At 45.4% G+C, this 26539-nt stretch overlaps 2 protein-coding genes across 2 annotated transcripts; both read left to right on the forward strand.

Annotated features, from left to right (window-relative positions):
• Positions 1-3767: 3767 nt before the first annotated feature.
• On the forward strand, positions 3768-12099 carry LOC308665548 (protein THEM6-like; the record flags this gene model as incomplete). The annotated part of the gene is made up of 2 exons (XM_081323608.1): positions 3768-4283; positions 11749-12099. The coding sequence occupies 2 exons, from the start codon at positions 3768-3770 to the stop codon at positions 12097-12099; spliced, it is 867 nt and encodes a 288-aa protein (XP_081179734.1).
• Positions 12100-21760: 9661 nt separating this feature from the next.
• On the forward strand, positions 21761-26235 carry LOC308665549 (protein THEM6-like; the record flags this gene model as incomplete). The annotated part of the gene is made up of 2 exons (XM_081323609.1): positions 21761-22276; positions 26128-26235. 2 exons carry the CDS (start codon positions 21761-21763, stop codon positions 26233-26235), a joined length of 624 nt encoding a protein of 207 aa, XP_081179735.1.
• Between the last annotated feature and the right edge of the window lie 304 nt (positions 26236-26539).

The raw sequence follows: 26539 nt of genomic DNA on the forward strand, positions 1-26539 counted from the left end.
TCGTCTGCAATTCTGCACAGCTGGTTTCTGCTTGGGGGAGGGAGACCTGGGGCTATAAGAAAAAAACTGAGCATGTTCTCCTGCCTCTTTAAGATTATTTGAGGAAATATATTTTTCTGCCCTTTGAAAGAACTGAAGCCTTTGAACTACGGTGCTGGAGACGACACCTGCGAGTCCCTTGGACTGCAAGGCGATCAAACCGGTCAGTCCTAGAGGAGATCAACCCTGACTGCTCTTTAGAAGGCCAGATCCTGAAGTTGAAACTCAAATACTTTGGCCACCTAATGAGAAGGAAGGACTTACTGGAGAAGAGCCTAATTCTGGGAAAGGTTGAGGGCAAGAGAAGAAGGGGACGACAGAGAATGAGGTGGCTGGATGGAGTCACTGAAGCAGGAGGCGTGAGCCTAAAGGGACTCCAGAAGATGGTAGAGGACAGGAAGGCCTGGAGGAAGGTTGTCCATGGTGTCGCGATGGGTCGGACATGACTTCGCAACTAACAACAACAGCCCTTTTAATATTACCTTCCCTGGGGGGAGGGAGGTTGACTTTCCACACCAGGCAGGCTGAAGAATTAGTTGAGGAAGGGGTGGCAGGTGGTCCAAAGTTCTTCCAGGTAAACTAACCAGCAACCTTCTTGACACACATCCCAAAGGGACAGTGGTCTTGAAACCGCTTACCCTGTTTGCAGGGGTTGCTTTGCTCTTTTCCTGATTACATGCATTGCAAATCAGGTACCTCTTACATCAAACATGTTAAACACAAGGCCCGGGGGCCGGATGCGGCCCGCGAAGTGGTTTCATGTGGCCCACGAAGCCATCCTGGAAACAGTGAGGGAACGGCCCCCACTGCCTTGGCCCTGGCCCAGAGACCCTCCTTCTGCCAGAGACCCTGAGATCTGTCCCACTCCTGCCCAGGCCCCCATAGGCACCCTTGATGCGAAGGATGTAGAGCTGGCCACGCCCACCCAGTAGGCCATACGCACTCTAGCCACGCCCACCCAGTAGGCCACACCCACCCTGGCCACACCCACCCGGCCCCCTGAGGGCAACCGCAATGCTGATGCGGCCCTCAATGAAATTGAGTTTGACACCCCTGTCTTACATGGCTTCAGTCTTACTCCTTGCACTAATTCAACAGTCCTACGTAGTGCGGTAAAGTTCACGTGCCCTAACCGCCGATGAAGCAAATGTATGCACTCATCATGCGGCTTCTTGTTAGCATTAGTAGTACTAACTGGGTTACTAGTGAGAACAAACAAACCATTTTTTAGGTTGGCAGTAACACAGGTTCCATTTCTCTCTATAATACATTTCTCCCCCTTGAACGTTACCACAAACCCAGCCTTAACCAATGCCTTTACAGATAAAAGGTTAAATCGTAGTTTCGGCACATACAACATTGGTAAACGTTCATTTATATACGGACAGTATGCATTACCTTCACCAGAGGCCTTCATCCTCCAACCATTGGCCAGTGAAACATGTTGATTGTTGCATTTCATATGGACAAAACCCTTTTTGTCTTTGGTGATACATTGAGAAGCCTCACTATCAACCACCCACAGTTCATTGTTTATGGTTGTTGGTTCACCAGAAACAGCCAAACCAAGGTCCTTCTTTGTCTTTCTACTGCTATCTGCATTCTGTTTTCTACCCTTCCTACAGAACCTAGCTATATGTCCTTTAGCCCCACAAGAATTACATTTCTTGACGGTATAAGCAGTAGTAGATTGCTGCTCCTCTTGTGGAGATGGCTCTCTCTGCTGGTCTCTGTCTTGCCTCCTTCGAGACTCCTCCAGCAATCTTCCGGTTATCCCTGGCAGTGTCATCTCATCTTTGGACAGGACTTCCAAAGAAGATACGTATGCATCATAACTGTCATCTAAGGTGGACAGGATGATATAAACCTGATGCAGCTCTGAAAAAATCAGTTCCTTCTCGTGTAGCTGTTGCAGAGTTGTCTTCATGAAGTTCAAATGGGCTAACATATCCCCATTCTCTTGAAGATGAGCTCTAAACAGTTTACGTGTGAGGTGTATGTGTGCGCCCACACTATCACGAACGTAGATATGTCACAAAGTGGCCCAACACCTAGCAGCAGACACCTCACCATGAATATGGACAAGCTGCTGGTCATTCAGTGTTAGACCAATTATGCATAGAGCCTTTTCATTGTCATGGTTAAACTTGGCTATCTTCTGTGCACATCTTCTGGATCCCAAGCAGCCACATCTGGAGGGTCATCAACTACAGCCCATAGTCCTTCCTTGCGCAGCAGCAAGCAACACTTTGTCGACCATGTAACGTAGTTGGTCCCATCTAGTCGGGTTATCCAGGAGATGCCTGACAACTGTTCCTGTGCCATTGTTTCCATTTGGATAGGTAGCAGAAACTCAGCTCTAATACTGTGTGTACTAACTCTCAGTACGAACCTGGGCCCATCACCAAATGTCGGTAAGTGTGCAGAGGTCTCCTTGAACTACAAGAAGTTGCACAGACAATGAAGGGTACTGAGAGCAGTAATAGTCACACAGTAGCCACAAGAGTTGTGATAAACAGAAAAATATTTTACTCTGTGGTTGAAAAACAAAAGCACAGTCAAAAGTAAACAGTTCAGGTCATACACAATAGTAACAGTCCAAGTAGTAATCCAAATACAAAGTCTTCTTACCGGTCCAGAGGTCAAAAACACAGTTGTTCAGGTTTACCACAGTAGTAAACCAACAATAGCAGTATCAGAGTAACTAACAGTGAAAAACAGCGAGAGCAGAGAATTCAGAGAGAGAGAGAAGCTATGTTCCTAGCTCCCTCTTATGCCGCTTGGGTGTGTGTGTGAAAGCCCTAATAAGCAGGCATATACATAGAATGAAGGCTACTGCTAAGCTTGTAAGCCGCCCTGAGTCTTCGGAGAAGGGCGGGATATAAATGGAATTAAAATAAAATAAATAAAATATACATAGAATGAAGGCTACTGCTAAGCTTGTAAGCCGCCCTGAGTCTTCGGAGAAGGGCGGGATATAAATGGAATTAAAATAATATATAAAAATTTCTCTCTCATCTCTCTCTCTCTCTTAGTCTTAAAAGAGAAATTCATTTGAAAAGCATGAGCTTGCATTTGACAGCAGGGGGCGCTAAACACCACGATACAGTTTGAGTTTATTTTTATTTATTTTTTTAAAAAAAACCGCATTAAAACTTCAAATCTTCCGGTTTGAGGGGACAGCAGCAATGAATGAAGATAGACCCACCATCCCTAAAATAAATGAGAATTTCTTTCCTTCCTTCCTTCCTTCCTTTCTTCTTCCCACCCACCCTCTCCTCGTACATTTCCTTCCTTCCTTCCTTCCTTCCTTCCTTCCTTCCTTCCTTCCCACCCACCCTCTCTCCTCGTACATTTCCTTCCTTCCTTCCTTCCTTCCTTCCTTCCTTCCTTCCTTCCTTCCTTCCCACCCACCCTCTCTCCTCATACATTTCCTTCCTTCCTCCCTTCCCTCCCTCCCTCCCTGAGCTGCAGGGACTGGGGGAGCCACCAGAGGGCGCTGTGGGCTACCCGAGGCCCAGCCCTGGCAGACTAAAGATGACTGGCAAGATTGGAGAGTCTGAAAGCAGGAAGAAACCAAAGTCCAGAGCAAGGAAGGGAGGAGCCAAGAGATGGAGGAGCTCCCCCCAGCCGGCACCGAGTGGTTCATTCCACAGCTGCTGCAGCAGACCGGAACACCCTGGTGCATCTGAGCATCCTCTCCGCTGGGCCCAGGTGAGCACCTGAGTATGCCGCCTCTGCTGCTGATCTGCGGGACGGCGGCAGCAGCGGCCTTTTTCGCCTACCTGGATGGCTGGTACCTGCTGAGGATGCCCCTGACTTACCTGTACGCCAGGTGGCTGCTACCCTCCATCCCAGATCCTCTGCAAGAGCAGCAGTTCCACAGCTGGGTGCTGCCTTCCGATCTGGACTTGCTGCTGCACATGAACAACGCCCGTTACAACCGGGAGGCTGACATGGCGCGCTGCGCCCACCTGGTCCGTTGCGGGCTCTTCCAGGCCATCCGGGCCCTGGGGGGCCACACGATGCTAGCCGCCTCTTGCTGCCGCTTCCGGCGTTCGATGCACCTGCTGGAGCATTTCACCATCCGGACCCGTATCCGAGGCTGGGACCACCGGGCCTTTTTCCTGGAGCAGCGTTTCGTCAGCGCCCGGGACGGTTTCGTTTGTGCCGTCTTGCTGGTGCGGCAACATGTGACGGGCACCAGTCCGGGCATGGCTATGGAGCAGGTGTGCCGGAGGAAGGTGAGGGTCCGAAAGGGCCGGGAGGGTGGCTGGGGGGAATCTACAGATACGAAGGCTGAGAGTCCGTAGAGAAATCGAAAGAGTCGCAGAGTTGGAAAGAGACCCCTGAGGCCCTCTAGACGGACCCCGTTGCTCGAGCAAGAGATCCTATACCGCAAACGGTGGTCGAACGTCTTCTGAAAAACCTCCACAGATGGATCCCCATGCCCAAGAGTTTAAAAATCAGGATTTCTGAATCCTAAGCTTATTTTTACTTCTTTCCCATACGCAGGTAGCCCTCGACTTACAAGGGTTCATTGAGTGACCATTCCGAGTTACAATTGCACTGAGGAAAAAAAGGGGCTTAAGGACCGGTTTTTTTTTTTTTCACGCTTAGGACCGTTGCGGCGTCCTCAGGGTCACGTGATCAAAACTCAGACGCTTGGCAGCTGACTCGTGTTTATGACAGTGGCCATCTCCCCGGGGGTGGGTCACGTGATCCCCTCTTGCGACTTTCTGATCAGCAAAGTCAATGGGGAAGCCCGATCCACTTAACAACCGTGTGACTCACTGAACAACTGTGGTGATTCGCCTAACGACTGTGGTAAAGAAAGGTCGTAAAATGGGGCAAAACTCACTTTGCAACGGTCTCACTTGGCAAGATAAATTTTGGGCTGGGTTGTGGTTGCAGGTTGAGAACCACAGCTCCTTCTAAGTGTTCTAACTGTCAGGAAATCCCTCCTTAATTCCAGGTTACTTCTCTCCTTGATTAGTTAAAAACTTTCAGTGTTGGATCATCCACAGCTTCTGGAGGCAGGTTGTTCCACTGGTTAATTGTCTTCACTGATAGGAAATTTCTCCTTAGTTCCAGGTTGCTTCACTCCTTGGTTAGTTTCCATCCGTTGCTTCTTGTCCTGCCTTCAGGTGCTTTGGAGAATAGCTTGACTCCCTCTTCTTTGGGACAGCCCCTGAGATACTGGAAGGCTGCTATCATGTCCCCCCTCGTCCTTCTCTTCGTTAAACTACACATACCCAATTCCAGCAACCGTTCCTCATATGTTTTAGCCTCCAGGCCTTTAATCATCCTAGTTGCTCTTCTCTGAACTTTGTTCAAACTCTCAACATCTTTTTTATATCGTGACGACCAAAACTGGATGCTATATTCCAAGGATGGTCTTACTAAGGCATTATAAATCGAAATAAAGGAGAAAATGTCGTCTGAGATCAGAAAAAGGCACAATCTCAGTCACTTGTCTGAGATGGTATAGGTTCTCCTGCTTGAGCAGGGGGCTGGACTAGAAGACCTCCAAGGTCCCTTCTAGCTTCTATTCTATTCTATTCTATTCTATTCTATTCTATTCTATTCTATTCTATTCTATTCTATTCTATTCTATTCTATTCTATTCTATTCTATTCTATTCTATTTCTTTCATATTGTTTATTCTATTCTATTCTATTCTATTCTATTCTATGCTATGCTATGCTATGCTATGCTATGCTATGCTATTCCTCTCTCTCTCTCTCTCTCCACTTGTCTATCATCCTCACATCAATCTGTCGATCTTCCTATCTTAAATTCCTTCCTTCCTTCCTTCCTTCCTTCCTTCCTTCCTTCCTTCCTTCCTTCCTTCCTTCCTTCCTTCCTTCCTTCTACTGTAAATTAATATATTTCACTTATCAGTCTGTTATTCTTAAATCTCTCCCTCCACTTATCTATGATCTTCACATCAGTCTTTCTTTCTTTCTTTCTTTCTTTCTTTCTTTCTTTCTTTCTTTCTTTCTTTCTTTCTTTCTTTCTTTCTTTCTTTCTTTCTTTCTTTCTTTCTTTCTTTCTTTCTTTCCACAGGTCATAAAAGGGTCAGGTTTGAAGACCCCTGCTCTAGGACAGTATTTCCTACCCTCAGCACCTCTAAGAGGAATTCTAGGGAATTCTGGGAATTGAAGTCCATGTTTCTTACAGATGCTAAGGCTGGGAACCAATGTTCTAAGAGCGTGAGGGATCGTTCCCTTTGTAGAGTATCCCTGCCAGGTGACACGGTTGAGTTCCCACAACCTATAGTACCCGATCCTATCTCTTGCAGCCCAGTGGATATGTCACAAGGGATCTCAAGGGATCTGCTTTACCCCAGGGTTAAAACCTTCACCATACAAGGAAAATATTGGTTGGGTTGCCAGGGACCACCTCAACAGAGCCAAAACCCCAGAGAGATGTCTTTTAGGTTCTCTGGGGTTCTCCACACACACCACCCTGATGGAGTCCCAAGCAAACCCAGTTAAAAAGTTCCAGTAGAATATTTGTAGCTCAGGATGGATCTGTGGGATCCATGGTGCTCTCTGAGCTTGGTTGTTTCCTTGCAGAGGTTTCATTACTCAGCGAAATAACATCATCAGTGCTAGAAGAGTGTGTGTGGTTAGGGAGAGGAGGAGGAGGAGGAGGAGGAGGAGGAGGAGAAGGAGGAGGAGGAGGAGGAGGAGGACAATGACTATGGAGTCCTTGTTGCTCTCTGAGCATGGTTCTTTTCTTGCAGACGTTTCATTACCCAACTAGGTAACATCATCAGTGCTAGGAGGGTGTGTGTGGTTAGGGAGAGGAGGAGGAGGAGGAGGAAGAAGAAGAAGAAGAAGAAGAAGAAGAAGAAGAAGAAGAAGAAGAAGAAGAAGAAGAAGAGAAGAAGAAGAAGAAGAAGAAGAAGAAGAAGAAGAAGAAGAAGAAGAAGAAGAAGAAGAAGAAGAAGAAGAAGAAGAAGAAGAAGAAGGGGGAGGAGGAGGAGGAGGACTGTGGGACCCTCAGTGCTCTCTGAGCTTGGTTGTTTTCCTGCAAACATTTTATTACCCAACTAGGTAACATCATCAGTGCTAGAAGGGGGTGTATGGTTAGGGAGAGGAGGAGGAGGAGGAGGAGGAAGAAGAAGAAGAAGAAGAAGAAGAAGAAGAAGAAGAAGAAGAAGAAGAAGAAGAAGAAGAAGAAGAAGAAGAAGAAGAAGAAGAAAAAGAAGAAAAAGAAGAGAAGAAGAAGAAGAAGAAGAAGAAGAAGAAGAAGAAGAAGAAGAAGAAGAAGAAGAAGAAGAAGAAGAAGAAAAAGAAAAAGAAGAAAAAGAAGAAAAAGAGGAGGAGGAAGAAGAAGAAGAAGAAGAAGAAGAAGAAGAAGAAGAAGAAGAAGAAGAAGAAAAGAAGAAGAAGAAGAAGAAGAAGAAGAAGAAGAAGAAGAAGAAGAAGAAGAAGAAGAAGAAGAAGAGAGGAGGAGGAGGAGGAGGAGGAGGAGGAGGAGGAGGAGGAGGAGGAGGAGGAGGAGGAGGAGGACTGTGGGACCCTCAGTGCTCTCTGAGCTTGGTTGTTTTCCTGCAAACATTTTATTACCCAACTAGGTAACATCATCAGTGCTAGAAGGGGGTGTATGGTTAGGGAGAGGAGGAGGAGGAGGAGGAGGAGGAGGAGGAGGAGGAGAAGGACAATGACTATGGAGTCCTTGATGTTCTCTGAGCTTGGTTGTTTTCTTGCAGACGTTTTATCACCCAACTAGGTAACATCATCAGTGCTAGGAGGAAGTGGATTTTATGGAGGGGAGGAGGAGGAGGAGGAGGAGGAGGAGGAGGAGGAGGACTATGGGGTACTTGGTGCTCTCTAAGTTTCGTGATTTTCTTGCAGACATTTCATTACCAAACTAGGTAACATCATCAGTGCTAGAAGGGAGTGGGGTTTGTGGAGAGGAGGAGGAGGAGGAGGAGGAGGAGGAGGAGGAGGAGGAGGGCGACGACGACGACTTTGGAGTCCTTGGTGTTTTTTGAACTTGGTTGTTTCCTTGCAGACGTTTCAGTACCAAACTAGGTAGCATCATCAGTGCTAGAAGAGAGGGGGGCATGCTCTCTGTTTATAAACAGTGACTTTTCTTGTCAATGTGGGTGGACATGTTTTCATTGCTTCCTTGGTGAGGCTGTTTTTTTACTGAGTTGGTAATTCACCCAGAGAGCAAACCCCACTCCCTTCTAGCACTGATGATGTTACCTAGTTTGGTAATGAAACGTCTGCAAGGAAACAACCCAGCTCAGAGAGCACCACGGATCCCACAGTCCTCCTCCTCCTCTCCTTAACCACCACTCGCTTGTAGCACTGAAGATGTTACCTGGTTTGGTAGTAAAAGTAAACCACCAAGCTCATAGACCACCAAGGACTTCCTCCTCCTCCTCCCCCTAACCACCCCCCCTTCTAGCACTGATGATGTTACCTAGTTGGGTAATGAAACATCTGCAAGAAAACAACCAAGCTCAGAGAACACCAAGGACCCATAGTCCTTCTCCTCCTCCTCCTCCTCCTCCTCTTCCTCTTCCTCTTCCTCTTCCTCTTCCTCCTCCTCCTCCTCCTCCTCCTCCTCCTCTCCCTAACCACACACCCCCTTCTAGCACTGATGATGTTACCTAGTTGGGTAATGAAACATCTGCAAGAAAACAACCAAGCTCAGAGAGCGCCAAGGACCCCACAGATCTCCTCCCCCTCCCCCTCCTCTCTTCAAACTCCATTCCCTTCTAGCACTGATGATGTTACCTAGTTGGGTAATGAAACATCTGCAAGAAAGCAAGCAAACTCAAACAGCACCAACCATTCCACCTAGGAATAGCTCCTACTTTCTAAACAAACAACAACAACAAAACAACAAAAAAAAACATGGTCACTTCCTCTTTCTCAGTTCTGCCTTTTTCTTTTGTCTTCCGTCTTGAGACTTAAAAGTCTTCTCACCCAAGATAGAATAGAACGGAATAGGAGCTAGAAGGGACCTCGGAGGTCTTCTAGTCCAGCCCCCTGCTCGAACAGGAGAACCTATGCCATTTCAGGCAAGTGACAATAATAATAATAATAATAATAATAATAATAATAATAATAATAATAATAATAATAATAATAATAATAATAATAATAATAATAATAATAATAATGTTGGAAGGGGCCTTGGAGGTCATCTAGTCCAACCCCCTGCTCAGGCAGGAAACCTTATACCATTTCAGGCCAATGGCTGTCCAGTCTCTTCTTAAAAACCTCCAGTGTTGGAGCATTCACCACCTCTGGAGGCAGGTTGTTCCACTGGTTATTTTTTCTAACTGTCAGGAAGTTTCTCCTTAGTTCCAGGTTGCTTCTCTCCTTGACTAGTTTCCATCTGTGGCTTCTTGTCCTGCCTTCGGGTGCTTTGGAGAATAGCTTGACTCCCTCTTCTTTGGGGCAGCCCCTGAGATTCTGGAAGACTGCTATCATGTCACCCCTCGTCCTTCTCTTCGTTAAACTACACATACCCAATTCCAGCAACCGTTCCCTATATGTTTTAGCTTCCAGTCCCCCAATCATCTTTTTTGCTCTTCTCTGTACTCTTTCTAGAGTCTTGACATCTTTTTTACATCGTGGTGACCAAAAGTGGATGCAGTATTCCAGGTGTGGCCTTACCAAAGCATTGTAAAGTGGTATTAGTACTTCACTTGATCTTGATTCTATCCCTCTGTTAATGCAGTCTGTCTAGCATCTTCTTAAAAATCTCCTTTAGTGAAAGCTTCGGATAACACCTTGGTGGAGCAGTGGTCTAATGCCTCCTTCTGAGGTAGCCCTAGACTAGACATACCCAGTTCCTGCAACCGTTCAATGTATATTTTAGCCTCCAGCCCGCTAAGGAGCCTTGGTGGAGTAGTGGGCTAATGCCTCCTTAAGTAACACCAGCTGCCTGCAATTATTGCAGGTTTGAGTCCCACCAGGCTCAAGGTTGACTCAGCCTTCCATCCTTCCGAGGTAGGTAAAATGAGGACCCAGATTGTTGGGGGCAATCAGCTGACTTTGTAAAAATGCCGCTGGGGGGGGGGGAAAGCCCTAATAAGCAGGCATATACATAGAATGAAGGCTATTGCTAAGCACATTGATTTGTGCTTCTTAGATTGTAAGCCGCCCTGAGTCTTCAGAGAAGGGCGGGATATAAATGGGATTTAAAAAAAAACAAAAAACATGAGATCGGAGATGGGAATCATGGATGGGACAGGACAACTCCATCGGAATGTCTGTTACTTTCCCACCTGGGTTAGTGAAATATTCAGATGGATTTGGATTTCCTCATTGCTTTCCAAACCGGGTGTGGCGTTCTTGAATCCACCAAGCCTTTCTGATCATAAGCTTTGTTGGCTTCTCACAAGCCTTTCAAGCCAGCTGGCTCTGGGGTTGACAAAAGAGACACAGCACCTTTTTCCTGACTCAGGTGTGATTCAGACGTTTCGCTCTTCAAAGGACTTTGTGGTGAGTCAGGATGGTGGTTAGGAAGTTTATCGCCCACTAGCAATAGCAATAACACTTAAGACTTACTGTATATACTGCTTCACGGTGCTTTATGGCCCTCTCGGAGCAGTCAGCCTGTTGCAGTAGAAATAGCACTTAGACTTATATACCGCTTCATCGTGCTTTACAGCCCTCTCTAAGCGGTTTACAGAGACAGCCTAGGGCCGAATATAAATAAAGAAAACATTACAATACTGCATTCTAACCACTGGGTGGGAAGGAAGGAAGGAAGGAAGGAAGGAAGGAAGGAAGGAAGGAAGGAAGGAAGGAAGGAAGGAAGGAAGGAGGGAGGGAGGGAGGGAGGGAGGGGGAGGGAGGAAGGAAGGAAGGAAGGAAGGAAGGAAGGAAGGAAGGAAGGAAGGAAGGAAGGAAGGAAGGAAGGAAGGAAGGAAAGGCAGTAGAAATAGCACATATACCGCTTCATAGTACTTTATAGCCCTCTTTAAGCAGTCAGCCTGTTGCCCCCAACAATCTTGAGTCTTCATTTTACTGACCTCGGAAAGATGGAAGGCTGAGTCAACCTTGAGCTGGTCAGGATCTGTCAGGGAAAATAAATTAATACTTCCCTATCAGAGGGCGATGAACCGTGGTTCATTTGATGCATGGTAAACATCAGGTAAAAATAAACAAATCCGAGGCATATTCTACTGTATATAAAACTTTTAATTTGAAAGCAAGGAAAACTCCTAACTGACTACATCCTCTCATCGGACAGAATACAAAGAGAAGAGGGGAAAAAATATAAAGTGAGAAAACTTTTGTAGACATGCGCAGTCAATAGCACAAAATAGATTGAAACCATAACATGGCTGGACATGTGACAATCACCTTGGTTACATTGATAAGATTACTATGCAGCTGGCAGAAAAACAGAGTGAGAAAACACTTAAAAAAAACGCAGTGACAGGATCGAACTGCTGGCAGTGGGCAGTGAGTTAGCCTGCAATGCTGCATTCTAACCACTGGGTGGGAAGGAAGGGAGGGAGGGAGGGAGGAAGGAAGGGAGGGAGGGAGGGCAGTAGAAATAGCACTTAGACTTATATACCGCTTCATAGTGCTTTACAGCCCTGTCTAAGGGGTTTAACAGAGACAGCCTAAGGCCAGATATAAATAAATAATACATTACATTTGCTGATGGGTTCCCCCCCCACACACACACTTTTTTTTTTGGCTTCTGTTTGAACTGCAGGTCGAATCTCCAGCCCTGTCTGAAGAGATCCAGCACTGGGTGAGATACAACGAAGCCAACAGCCAGAACCTCAGGATGGAGAGTGATGTCCAGGAGAAGAGCAAGGCCCCTGATTGGGGGTCCTCAGAGGCTTCCCTCGCCGTCTTCCAGACCAGGCCTCCCTCCCCAAAAGCATCAGGCAGGATTTGCCCTCTCTTCTTTGGTGTCGGTACCGGAAGGAAAAGCCTGGAATTGCTGCCACTTGAAGGTCCTCTCCAATGCCCAATCGGGCCCCTGGATGGAGGGCAGGAGCCCCAGAGACGCCCCGGCAATCGCTCTCCATCGGGACCCGTGACCGGTGGTCACGGGTAGCCCTTGGCACCTCTGTGGACAGCAAGACAAGTGAATTTCATGGTACCCAGCCGGGCGAAGAGAAGGAAGAGTCTCCGCTCTCCAAAGGGCAAGATGACCGAGATGAATTGGAAGTCAGTTGCATGCCGGTTCTACAAAGGAGAAAATCACTTCTTAATTCTTCTCTTCTCTTCTCTTCTCTTCTCTTCTCTTCTCTTCTCTTCTGTAATTCTCTTCTCTAATTCTATTTTATTCCATTATTCTATTCTATTCTGTTCTGTTCTATTCTATTCTATTCTATTCTATTCTGTTCTGTTCTGTTCTGTTCTGTCTGTTCTGTTCTGTTCTATTCTATTCTATTCTATCTATTCTATTCTATTCTATTCTATTCTATCTATTCTATTCCATATTTTCTCTTCTCTTCTCCTCCCCTCTCCTCCCCTCCCCTCTCCCTCCCTCCCCTCCCCTCCCCTTCTCCTCCCTTCTCCTCTCTCCTCTCCTCTCCTCTTCTCTTCTCTTCTCTTTTCTCTTTCTTCTCTCCTCTCCTGTTCTCTAATTCTCTTCTATTCTGTAATTCTATTTTATTCCATTCTTCTATTCTATTCTATTCCATATTTTCTCTTCTCTTCTCTTCTCTTCTCTTCTCTTCTCTTCTCTTCTCTCTCTTCTCTTCTCTTCTCTTCTCTTCTCTTCTCCTCTCCTCTCCTCTCCTCTCCTCTCCTCCCCTCTCCTCTCCTCTCCCTTCCCCTCCCCCTGCCCTCCCCTCCCCTCCCTTCTCCTCCCTTCTCCTCTCACCTCTCCTCTCCTCTCCTCTCCTCTCCTCTCCTCTCCTCTTCTCTTCTCTCCTCTTCTCTTCTCTTCTCTTCTCTTCTCTTCTCTTCTCTTCTCTTCTCTTCTCTTCTCTCTCTTCTATTCTATTCTATTCTATTCTATTCTGTCCCTTATTTCTTTTCTCTTCTCTCCTCTCCTCTCCTCTCCTCTCCTCTCCTCTCCTCTCCTCTCCTCTCCTCTCCTCTTCTCTCCTCTTCTCTTCTCTTCTCTAATTCTATTCTCTTCTCTAATTCTATTTTATTCTATATTTTCTCTTCTCTTCTCTTCTCTTCTCTTCTCTTCTCTTCTCTTCTCTTCTCTTCTCTTCTCTTCTCTTCTCTTCTCTTCTCTTCTCTTCTCTTCTCCTCTCCTCTCCTCTCCTCTCCTCTCCTCTCCTCCCCTCTCCCCTGCCCTCCCCTCCCTTCTCCTCCCTTCTCCTCTCTCCTCCTCTCCTCTCCTCTTCTCTTCTCTTTTCTCTTTCTTCTCTCCTCTCCTGTTCTCTTCTCTTCTCTTCTCTTCACTTCTCTTCTCTTTCCCCCACCCCTGCCCTCTCCTCTCCTCCTTCTTGTTCTTCCTCCTCTTTCCTCTTCTTTCTTCTCCCTCTCCGCCTCCTTTCTCCCTCCCTCTCCTCCCCCTCTTTCCCCTTCTCCCTCCCTGTCTTTCTCTTCCTCCTCCTTGTTTCTTCTTCCTCCTGCTCTTTCACCTTCTCCTTCCTCCCCTCCCCCTCTTTTCTTCTTTCCCTCCTCTCCTCCCCTCCTCTCCTCCTTTTCCCCTATATTTTCATCTTTTTCCTTCTCTTCCATATTTATTTCCACTGGTAAATCTTTCCCTCCCAAAACATCCTTGCATTAGCCTGGCTCAAAGCAAAGTGTTTGGCATCTGGAATGCCTGCTCTCCTATTGCACTATAGAAAAACATTCAGGGACATTAAGTACCTAAGCTAGTTTTTAATATATGTTTATTTATTTATGTTATTGATGAATTACATCTATATGACACCCCCCACACACACACACACACACTATCCAGCGAATCTGGGCGACTTATGACCTCGCAAAATATCAATTTAGAAAGTTAAAGTTAAGAACATTTAAAGTTAAATCATTAAAACGTACGCCATACGAACCATTTTTTTTTTGTCAAGCATCCTTTATTCCATCTCTGGAGTTTTTCCCTCTACACTTAAAGACTAAACATTGTTTAACAGGGCTGCAAAAAAAAAAAAATTCCTGCTGCTGCTGCTTTCCCCCCCCCCAAACTGTCTTTGTCTTAACCAGATCCATTTATGGGGGGGGGAAAAGTACCTTTATTTCTGGCGGATCTAATGGGGAGAAGATACTTTTCGGCAAATCTGTTTTCTATGAGTTTTTCACGGAAATCAGGTTAAATATTCTACCCTGCCAAACCGGTTTTCCCCATCCAAGGTAAACCCCCCCACACACACACACACAATCCCCAGGGGCCTGGACTTCAACTCCCAGAATTCTTAGTCTTGAACAGGGCATTCTGGGAGTTGATGTCCACCCCTCAAAATCCCATTGCTCCAATTTACTCAAGCTTTTGGAATGAACTCTAACAGCAACTCAAAACTTACTCTGTGAGTTTTTGCTTCCCCCCCCCCAAGCTTTAATTGGCTACTGCTAAGCTTGTAAGCCGCCCTGAGTCTTCGGAGAAGGGCGGGATATAAATGGAATTTTAAAAAAATATTCCCATCAATATTCAAATTAACATTTGTGATTTGTGATTTCCAGGTGTTTTATATTTAAAGGTAAAGGTAAAGGTTCCCCCGCACATGCGTGCTAGTCGTTTCCGACTCTAGGGGTCGGTGCTCATCTCCGTTTCAAAGCCGAAGAGCCAGCGCTTGTCCGAGGACGTCTCCGTGGTCATGTGGCCAGCATGACTAGACGCCAAAGGCACATGGAACGCTGTTACCTTCCCACCGGAGTGGTCCCTATTTTTCTACTTGCATTTTTACGTGCTTTCGAACTGCTAGGTTGGCAGAAGCTGGGACGAGTAACAGGCGCTCACTCTGCTACGCGGCACTCGGGATTCGACCCGCCAAACTGCCGACCTTCTGATCGACAAGCTCAGCGTCCTAACCCACTGAGCCACCGCGTCCTGTTTTATATTTAGGTGACCACATTTTGCCTTATCTCAACCTCTTGCTTTTTTTCCCTTTTCATAACAAAGTCTCATATTGTAAATACTCATCTTATCTATTTGATTATCGTCTTGTTCTGTTTTCCAAAAGTTATGTGTTTCCCCCACATGTTAAAACCATCTAATTAATAATAACGTATCCCCTCTAATAAGCCAAAACTGTTATATGTGTTATCTTAGCTAACCAATAATTCAGTAATATACATAAATATCTCCTATTGGGCAAACAACATTCTTATTTTCAACTAAGTAAAAAACATTCTTGTTACATTTATCTTATTGTGACGAAGAGAACAGATCAGTCCCATTGTTTAAATCAGTACGGGCCGTCCTCGACTTACGCCCCAAACCTCTGTGGTTAAGTGACACATTTCGTGAGTTTTGCCCCATTTTACGACCTTTCTGGCCACAGTTGTTAAGTGAATCACGGCAGTGGATAAGTTAGGAACCCAGTTGTTAAGTGAATCTGGCTTGCCTCACAGACTTTGCTTCTTGGAAGGTCACAAAAGGGGATCCTGTGAGCTTGGAATACAGCGACGGTCATAAGTATGAACCAGCATCTGAATTTTGATCACATGATCGCGGGGATGCTGCAAAAGGTCATAGCTGTGAAAAACGATCGGAAAGTCACTTTTTTTCAGGGCCGTAACTTTGAACGGTCCCTAAGCAAACTGTTGTAAGTCGAGAAACTTCCTAAGAATGAGGACAATTAACCAGTGGAACAGCTTGCCACCAGAAGTTGGAGGTTTTTCAGAAGAGACTGAACAGCCACTTGTCTGGAAAGGTACAGGGTTCTCCTGCTTGAGCAGGGGGCTGGACTGGATGACCTCCAGGGTCCCTTCCAGCTCTATTCTCATTGAATGCTCCAGCCAGGTTGGTGTCATCTGTAAATTTTATGAGTTCGCCTCCAATTCCCTTGTCTAAGTCATTTGTGACTTTGCTTGTCAGAAGCCAGTTGGGAAAGTTACAAATAATGACACATACACACACACACACACACACGGTGCTACAAGCATCATAAAGCCCTGTACACCGCCCTGAGTCCTTCAGGAGAAGGGCAGTATAAAAATTTAATAAATATAAATAGGTAAAAAGGTAAAGGTTTCCCCGCACATGCGTGCTAGTCCGACTCTAGGGGCCGGTGCTCATCTCCGTTTCAAAGCCGAAGAGCCAGTGCTTGTCCGAGGACGTCTCCGTGGTCATGTGGCCGGCATGACTAGACGCCAAAGGCGCACGGAACGCTGTTCCCTTCCCACCGTAGTGGTCCCTATTTTTCTACTTGCATTTTTACGTGCTTTTGAACTGCTAGGTTGGCAGAAGCTGGGACGAGTAACAGGTGCTCACTCTGCTACGCGGCACCCGGGATTCGACCCGCCAAACTGCCGACCTTCTGATTGACAAGCTCAGCGTCCTAACCCACTGAGCCACCGCGTCCCTTAATAAATATAAATATAAATATATAAATACGAGTCAGTTGTCAAGCACCCAAATTTTGATCAAGTCACTGTAGGGAGGCTGCAAAGGTCATAAGCGTGAAAAACGGTCGTAAGTTCCATTTTTTTGAGTGACATTGTAACTTCAAACCGTCACAAGTGAATGATTGTGAGTCGCGTTTAGTGACGGTTCAAAATTACAATGGCACTGAAAAATCTGACGCCCCTTACAACTGCTTTTCACCGTTTTAAACCACCGTCGCAGCATCCTCGTGGTCACACAATCAAAATTCGGACCCTGGGCAGCCGGTTCATATTCACGACGGTCGCCGAGTCCCGGGGTCCCGTGACGATCCCCTACTGCGACCAGCAGAGTCAACAGGGAAGCGCGATTCCTTTAACGACCGTGTGACTAACTTAACAACAGCGGCGATTCGCTTGGCAAGGGTGGCGAGAAAAGTCGCAAAGTGGGGCAAACTCGCTTAACAAACGTCTCACTTTGCAACATAAATTTTGGGTTCCCTTTTTTTAAAAAAATTGAAAAGTTTTACAATACATCTTTTTTAACAAAACAAAACCCCTCCCAACCCCCTCCCCTCTCCCCAACCCTCCCCAACACCTCCCTCCCCTCCCCCTCCCCCCTCCCCGACTTCCCAGAGCTAAATACAAGGTATAAAAGTACAAACAATCATAGTCTACCATATGCAAACAACAATAAGCTATTAAATCTATCGCACTTTAACTCTTATAAAATAACTACAAGCAATATAAATATCACATCAATACTTATTCAAATGCTAGATGAAACTTTTTAGTCCCATATTTATTCTGAATATACTCAATCCATTTTTTCCACTCCAGAATATACCTCTGTTGCGAATGGTCTTTCAAATACGCCGAAATCTTTGCCATTTCCGCCAGGTTGGAAACTTTTAAAGTCCATTCTTCTATAGTCGGCAGTTCTTCCTTCTTCCAATATTGCGCTACTAAAAGTCTTGCTGCCGTAATTAAATTCAACATCAACTTAGTGTCCACAACAGTAGTGTCAGTAATAATGCCCAGTAAAAACAATTGCGGACAAAACTTTATCCTTTTCTTAAATATCTTTTGCATATTCCACCAGATTTTAATCCAAAAAGCTTTAACCTTTTTACAGGTCCACCATATATGAAAATACGTTGCATCCTCACAACCACACCTCCAACATTTGGGCTGGCAGTAAAACGTATTTTTAAATTTTGGGTTCCCTTGTGGCCGTCACTACTTGTAGCAGTGTGTGTGTGTGTGTGTGTGTGTGTGTGTGTGTGTGTGTGTGCGCACGCCTGTGTGGAAAGTGTTGGAGGAAATAACAACACGTATCCAGATTTATTGGCAACGCAGAGTTCCCTGTGGTAAGCTGGGCGGCCAAATAAATTTAATAAACAGTATTACTAATGAATAATAATATGCTGAATGGTGCAGCTCAGTCAGCTGTTACGCCCTGCAGAGCTTGTGCAAAAAACGCCTACTGGTGTCATTTTTTTTCCAGTGGTGTAATTAATATGCAAATTCCCATCATTCCTTGCTTCTCTGTTTCATCGCAGACCAGGCTGCATCTCAGCCTTACAAGATTTTGCCCTCGTCCCATTGCAGATCTTTCCAACTCAGCGTTTAAACCGGTGTTCTTCAAATTTGGCAATGTGGAAGATTTTTAATTTTAATTCCATTTATATCCCGCCCTTCTCCGAAGACTCAGGGCGGCTTACAAGCTTAGCAGTAGCCTTCATTCTATGTATATGCCTGCTTATTAGGGCTTTCGGCCTCCCCCAAGCGGCATTATTACAAAGTCAGCTTATTGCCCCCAACAATCTGGGTCCTCATTTTACCTACCTGGGAAGGATGGAAGGCTGAGTCAACCTTGAGCCTGGTGGGACGCGAACCTGCACTAATTGCAGGCAGCTGGTGTTACTTAAGGAGGCATTAGCCCACTGCTCCACCAAGTCTCGCTGTCGACTTCAACTCCCAGAATTCCCCAGCTGTCAGTGAAATGGTATAGGGTCTCCTGCTTGATCTGAGGGCTGGACTAGAAGGCCTCCAAGGTGCCTTCCAACTCTCTTGTTCTTTAAAAGCTGTACAGTCGCCAAAGTTCAGCTGTCCTGTTAAAGCTTCTTGTGGTTTATCCTGAGTGTGTTGGCAATTTTCCTACCTTCTCTCTGGACATAGGAAGAGGCTTAATGAAAGCCACCTTAAGCCACAAGGAGGCTTAGCATAATTAGGACACACAGAGGAGAGAGAGAGAGAGAGAGAGAGAGAGAGAGAGAGAGAGAGAGAGAGAGAGAGAGAGAGAGAGAGAGAGAGAGAAAGAAAATGAGAGAAAAAATGAGAAAGAAAGAAAAAATGAGAGAAAGAAAGAAAAGGGAAAGAAAGAAATGAGAAAGAAAAAGAAAATGAGAAAGAAAAAAAATGAGAGAGAAAGAAAGAACATAGAGAAAGAAAGAAAGAGAAAGAAAGAAAGAAAATGAGAAAGAAAATGAGAGAGAAAAAATGAGAGAAAGAAAGAAAATGAGAGAAAGAAAGGAAGGAAGGAGGAAAGAAACGGAAAATGAGAGATAAAGAAAGAAAATGAGAGAAAGAAAGAAAGAGAGAGAAAGAAAGAAAGAAAGAGAGAGAGAGAGAAAGAAAGAGGAAGGAGGAAAGAAAGAAAGAAAGAAAGAAAGAAAGAAAGAAAGAAAGAAAGAAAGAAAGAAAGAAAGAGAAAGAAAGAAAATTAGAGAGAAAGAAAATGAGAAAGGAAGGAAGGAAAGAAAGAAAGAAAGAAAGAAAGAAAGAAAGAAAGAAAGAAAGAAAAAGAAAGAAAGAAAGAAAGAAAGAAAGAAAGAAAGAAAGAAAGAAAGAAAGAAAGAAAGAAAGAAAGAAAGAAAGAAAGAAAAAGAGAGAAAAAATGAGAGAAAGAAAGAAAATGAGAGAAAGAAAGGAAGGAAGGAGGAAAGAAAAAGAAAATTAGAGAGAAAGAAAGAGAGAGAGAGAGAGAGAGAGAGAAAGAAAGAAAGAAAGAAAGAAAGAAAATTAGAGAGAAAGAAAATGAGGAAGGAAGGAAGAAAGAAAGAAGGAAGGAAGGAAGGAAGGAAGGAAGGAAGGAAGGAAGGAAGGAAAGAAAGAAAGAAAGAAAGAAAGAAAGAAAGAAAGAAAGAAAGAAAGAAAGAAAGAAAGAAAGAAAGAAAGAAAGAGATGATGACCCCATCGTAAACTGTCCACAAGAAAACCACCCAGCTCAGAGACCACCAAGGGCCTCCCAGTTCAGCCCTGGGCTACAAAGCTTCTCTGCTATGAGGCACTTCATTCTTCCAGTTGAGGATTGTCTGTTTGTTTGAGATGTTGAAACCCCCCCCCCCATAATTTCCAAAACATAATGTCCGACGAATTGTGTTATTTTCTTCACAAACCCAGGATTCTGAAACCAAGACTCAGAAACCAAGCTATGCCTGAATGTAGGTTTCCTTTCCCAGAAAACCCATAATTATTTGTTGAGGCTGCAGTCCTGGTGAAGCTTTTTTTTCTAATTTGGGAATCCCCCCCCCAGAGAGAGGTGTTCCGAACTGCAGGTAAGCAAGCTTTCAAGGATACAGGTTGAGCCACCTCTGCATAAGGGCAGCTAAATCGTATAATGCACGGTTGAGGGAGCTAGGGATATCTTGTCTATCAAAGAGTAGTAGTAGAGGGGGCATGATAGCTGTCTTCCAGTACTTGAGGGTGTAGGAAGACAGCAACCCTTCCCAGAGAAGGAAATAATTTGGGGGATATTTTTTTTTAAAAAAAGCAGAATATATTTCCCCAAAGGAATAATAAAAAATCTTAGGCAGAAACCACTCCCACCTCAAATCTCTCTGCCCCAAGCAGAAACCAGCTCTGCAGAAATGCAGATTTGATCATCCTTTCAGAAAGACTGGAGCCAGGAAGCTTGGTGCTGACGGGATTAGAAAGACAAAGATCCCTAGAACCAACAACCCCTCACCCTTCCAACACAGGACAATACCCATCAGCCACGGCCCCAGGGAAGCAGGACATGACCTTTAGGACATAATAGGATTAATTCACCACCATCAGAATACCAAAAAAAGGCACACTCAAAAGCTCAGGTCAAAGTTCATGCCACAGGAACAACTCCAAGCACAAAAGCCCAAGAAGGTATAAAACCCCACCACTCTAAGCACCATGTGGTCAGCTGCTCCAGAGCCACATGTCTTGTGGTTCTGCTACAACATTCTTTCTAAAGCAGTCTCCATTTTTTATTTTTTTATTTTAATTCCATTTATATCCCGCCCTTCTCCGAAGACTCAGGGTGGCTTACAAGCTTAGCAGTAGCCTTCATTCTATGTATATGCCTGCTTATTAGGGCTTTCGCACACACCCCAAGCGGCATTATTACAAAGTCAGCTTAATTGCCCCCAACAATCTGGGTCCTCATTTTACCTACCTGGGAAGGATGGAAGGCTGAGTCAACCTGGAGCCTGGTGGGACTCGAACCTGCACTAGTTGCAGGCAGCTGGTGTTACTTAAGGAGGCATTAGCCCACTGCTCCACCAAGGCTCTTTTCTGTTTATTCCCGGCTTGGACTGGACCCTGATGAAGATTTTTTTTTCAACCAGGGGGCTGTCACAGACAAGAAAGGATTGACTTATTCTCCAAAGCACCTGAGGGCAGGACAAGAAGAAACGGGCGGAAGAGATACAATCTAGAAGTGAGGAGAAATTTCCTGACTGTGAGAGCAATCAATCAATAGAATAGCTTGCCTCCTGGAGTTGTGGGTGCTCCATCACTGGAAGTTTTCAAAAATAAACTGGACAACCATTTAACCAGAATGTTATAAGGTCTTCTACCCTCAGCAAAGGGTTGGATTAGAGGACCTCTGAGGTCTCTTTCCAGCCCTGCGATTCTATGTTGAGATATGCAGAACAGAAGAAACAGCTCTTTGTAGCAATGCCAACCATTTTAATTAGAAATTGCAATGCCTCGTTGGCTTAAGCCAATCAGGACAGTCTTTTGCTTCATTAAAGAAGTGTTGAAGCTGCAGGCGGAGTTCTGCATGAGATCCAATGAAGAGTGGGGGAAAAAAAAAGTTCTCGGAAGATGTATGGACCGGTCACTTCAGGCAGAGCAAGGACAAAACCAAGCAGGAGAAAAAGCAGAAGCAGAGAGAAACATCTCTGTGGAACTTCTCTCCTCCAGCTTGCAGCTCCAACTCAGGATCTGAACTACGTCTCCCCATCCAAGGCAGATAATTGATATTTTTTTTTTGCAATATGTTGATGCTGATGTTCTTCTCAGCTTTCTGTCTTGGGGTGGCCATCAGCTTCACCTTCCTGGATGCTTGGTACCTACTCTACTTTTTGCTCGTGTACTTTCGTTACAGATTTGCAGGCCCGAAAGCCAAAGTGCTGGAAGAAGGACTAATGTACAGCTGGGTTTCGCCTTCCGATCTGGACTGGGTGGGCCACATGAATAATGGCCGCTATGCCCGGGAGGCTGATTTTGGCCGCTATGTGTACATGTTCCGCTGTGGAATCTTGCAGATCATCTGGAACCATAAGTACACTACGCTGCTGGTGGCCTCCTCTTGGCGTTTCCGACGGTCGCTGACACTGGGGGAACGCTTTGCCATCCGGACGCGCATGTTAGGCTGGGACGACCATTCTTTTTACCTGGAGCAACGGTTTATCAGTTGCCAAGATGGGTTTGTTTGTGCCGTTTTGCTGGCTCGCCATCGCCTGACGGGCATGCCTCCAAGCGAAGTCGTCCAGCTTCTTTACGGGAGGCAGGTAAGGCTTCCAAACCTATTGAAAAGGGGAGGGGGGTGTGAGGAGTGACCTCTGGGTGCCTCTCCATCATACAGGCCATCAACTTGGATGGGTTGGAGTAGAAGACCGCCAAGATCCCATTCAACTCTGTTACCCTGTCATTTTGCTTCCTCCAACTCGGATAGGCATCTCTGAAAACTCTTTTCCTAAGGTCACGTCCGTTCCTGACTTGGAGAAAGAGGAGGCGGAAACGGGAAAGATCAAAAGAGCTTGGGATCTAACCCTGACATGGAAAGAAGGGGAAGGCAGAGACAAATGCAGAATTCTTTCCTAGAAAATAGGCCATCAAGGGTTAAGCATTAGGAAAGGAATGGTTTATTTGTAGTCAAGTATGCAGGTGTGTATTTGCATGCTACTTGCTCAAAAGAATTTTTGGCAGCTAAGAATTCTATACAAAAAAAACCTGAATCAGATCCAAAATGTGGAAAACATGAACCCTCAAAAAAAAAAAAGCTGCTTCTATCTTCCAAACTGGTTTCCCAATAGAAGGAGGTTTTCACCTGCTTCCTAAAAGATAAAGGGGAGAAGGAAAGGAGGAGAGAGGGGGGAGAGAGAGGATACAGAGAGGGGAAAAGGAGAGGGGCAGAGGAGGGAGAGAGGGGAGAGAGAGAGGACAGAAAGAAAGGAGAGGGGGAGAGAGAGGACAAAGGGGGGAGAGAGGGGAGAGAGAGTATTTTTTTATTTATTTTAATTCCATTTATATCCCGCCCTTCTCCGAAGACTCAGGGCGGCTTACAAGCTTAGCAGAGAGGCAGGAGAGAGGGGCAGAGGAGGGAGAGAGGGGAGAGAGAGAGAGGACAGAAAGAAAGGAGTTTGGGAGAGAAAGGACAAAGGGGGGAGAGAGGTGAGAGAGAGTAGAGAGGCAGGAGAGAGGGGCAGAGGAGGGAGAGAGGGGAGAGAGAGAGGACAGAAAGAAAGGAGTGGGGGAGAGAGGAGAGAGAGGACAAAGGGGGGAGAGAGGGGGGAGAGAGAGTAGAGAGGCAGGAGAGAGGGGCAGAGGAGGGAGAGAGGGGAGAGAGAGAGGACAGAAAGAAAGGAGTGGGGGAGAGAGGAGAGAGAGGACAAAGGGGGGAGAGAGGGGGGAGAGAGAGTAGAGAGGCAGGAGAGAGGGGCAGAGGAGGGAGAGAGGGGAGAGAGAGAGAGGACAGAAAGAAAGGAGTTTGGGAGAGAAAGGACAAAGGGGGGAGAGAGGGGGGAGAGAGAGTAGAGAGGCAGGAGAGAGGGGTAGAGGAGGGAGAGAGGGGAGAGAGAGAGGACAGAAAGAAAGGAGTGGGGGAGAGAGGAGAGAGAGGACAAAGGGGGGAGAGAGGGGGGAGAGAGAGTAGAGAGGCAGGAGAGAGGGGCAGAGGAGGGAGAGAGGGGAGAGAGAGAGGACAGAAAGAAAGGAGTGGGGGGAGAGAGGAGAGAGAGGACAAAGGGGGGAGAGAGAGGTGAGAGAGAGGGGGAGAGAGAGGGGGGCAGAGGAAGAAGAGAGGGAAGAGAGAGAGGACACACAGAGAGAGGACAGAGAGGGCAAAAGGAGAGGAGTGAGGAGAGAGAAAAGAGGGAGAGGAGTGAGGGAAGAGGGGAGAGAGAGAGAGAGAAAGGAGAGGTGAGAGAAAGGACAATTTCTGGACATTTTTATGCCTTCTCTAAAAAGGCCACTTGTTCCTTGGTGGTTACTAGACAATCCACGACTCATTGGGTCATCAATGCAGAAATATTTTCTTACTGCAATCCTTAATGCTTTCAACACAGATGGGAACTCCTAACATACTATTTCTAATATATTAATATATTGGTGGGGGGTGGGGACCTGGATACATTCAGAGATGCCTTGAAAATAGCCCAGATTTGGGATGCATTCTGCAAATTAGGGTTGAGGACCCTTGGTTTAAAATTGCTGCTTTATGGCGCACCATTTCAGCCAATTAAAAGTTACAAGAACAAGAGAGTTAATAGTATATGGATTAGCTAACCCACAAAGTACAGTATGAATTCTCCTGAGAACGCATTTGTCTCATGAAATGAAGAACATGAAGACGCTTGGTTGCAGTGTAAATTATCTCTTTCCCTGAATCATGCCTGGGAAAAAGCACTATGCCTTCGGGTATATTTCTCAAACCTCATTACGCAAAATATTCTAAATTCCCTGCATATAAAATTCTTTATCATTTAAACTTTGCACGGTGTGTTTTCTTCACTCATTCTAAGCGAAAGCTTGGGCCTTGATAAATTCCTCCTTTCATTTTTTTCATTGTGAGTCTTGCAATGGATAGATAGATAGATAGATAGATAGATAGATAGATAGATAGATAGATAGATAGATAGATGATAGATAGATAAGAGAGAGAAAAATAGAGTGGCAGATGGACAGATGATAGATAGCGAGAGAGAACTTTTGATGGTACTTAACTTACTGCAAGCTTACTGCATTTCTGTTACTTTAAAGATGTTATTCTTTATGAGACTTTTTGGTTATATTTGATGTAGCATTTCATAACAAAACTCATGGATGCAATCTAAGAGTGCAGCATCTGCATTTTTTCCTCCTCCTCCTCCTCCTCCTCCTCCTCATCCTCTTCTTCTTCTTCTTCTTCTTCTTCTTCTTCTTCTTCTTCTTCTTCTTCTTCTTCTTCTTCTTCTTCTTCTTCTTCTTCTTCTTCTTCTTCTTCTTCTTCCTCTTCTCCTTTCACCCCCTTTGGTAATTTCAAACCATAATTCTGTATTTAAATTGTGGAAAGTCAGCCCCCCCCGCCCCCCCCCGAGAAGGAAATATTAAAAGGGCAGAGTATTATATTTCCTCAAAGGATCTTAAAGAGGCATAAAAGCATGCCCAGTTTTTCTTAATAGCCCCAAGTCTCCCTCCCCCATGCAGAAACCAGCTCTGTAGAAATGCAGGTGTAAATAATCCATTCAGGAAGGTTGGAGGCCCCCAGCTAAAAGCTTAGGAAGACAGAGACATCTAAAATCTACATATCCCACCCAAACTCTAAGACAGGTCATGGTAGCATTAACCCACCGATGCCAAAGGGGCACACTCAGACTCAGGTCAAAGTACATGAAACAGGAAATACAAAGCCTCAAACAGGAACAGGAAACAACCTCAAGAGCCCCAGAGGGTATAAAAACCCACTCCCTACATGTGCTCACTCTTCTTTTCTTCCATAGCCATCTTTCTGTCTGGCTCTTCTCTTCAATAAACTGCAACCTTCTTTCTAAAGCAGTCACCATGTTCTTTATTCCCGGCTTGGACTGAACCATGATGAAGACTTTTCCTTTAACAAAATCTTAGAATGTTATACAGATGGTCCTCAAAGTTACAGCCATAATGGCACCTGCGTAATGGTTGTAAAATGGGTTGGTGACGGAACTGATTTTATGCACGTTTTTGCAGTGGTCGTTAAGTGAATTACACACAGTTGTGTTGTTGAGCTCCCAACGTGCAGCCACTAGAAATTTGTATATGGGTCGTATATGTCCCCTTTTTCAGGTCCGTCGTAACTTGAGCACTACCCGTAGATTTGAACTTGGTGCTGGATCCCTAACCCCATGTCCCCTTTATAATGAAAGGAAGGGATAAGAGTGTTTGTAAGTGTTTCTACTTGGCTTCTGTTCTTCCAAACAAGACCCCTGGAGTCTTGTTTTCCTTTGTTGCAAATTCCAGCTCTAAAATGGCGCCAAGAAAGAAACTTACAAGTAGCTGATAATTCTATGGAAAACATGGACATTTCCCCAAATAGTGAGAAGCACCTGGACTCCAATTTTTCATGCCTCTGTTTAGGTCCTCCATCCATTAATTTGTGTGATTTGATTGTGTGTTTTAATTGCAGATAGACTCTCCTGAAATCCCCGAAGATGTCCACTCCTGGCTGAAAACTAACCAACTCAGCAGCGAAAGGCTAAAGAAGGAACTCCAGCCAAATAACAAAATCAAGTAGAAAGTTTCTTCAGATCTGCGGAAGATGGGCCATCTTCAGAAATGGTTGGGCCACCTGTTCTTCTGAAAAAAGCCAAAGAGATGTTATTCATAACTGTATCATGTGTATCCAAGGGACTGGGGAGGGGGTAGGAGGGTCAAGGACACCCATCATGATCTCATCATGCAAAGACTGACATACAATTTACATCGTTTGAGAAAGGACTTGGATGGACTTCCTCATCATGGGTTTTTACCATATTCCGTGGGCTGAAAGAACAGCAAGATCAGCCCTAATGAATGGAAGGCTGTAGGTCTGAAGAAAG

This window comes from Vipera berus (assembly GCF_964194415.1).
Source record: "Vipera berus genome assembly, chromosome: 3".
Lineage (NCBI taxonomy): Eukaryota > Metazoa > Chordata > Lepidosauria > Squamata > Viperidae > Vipera > Vipera berus.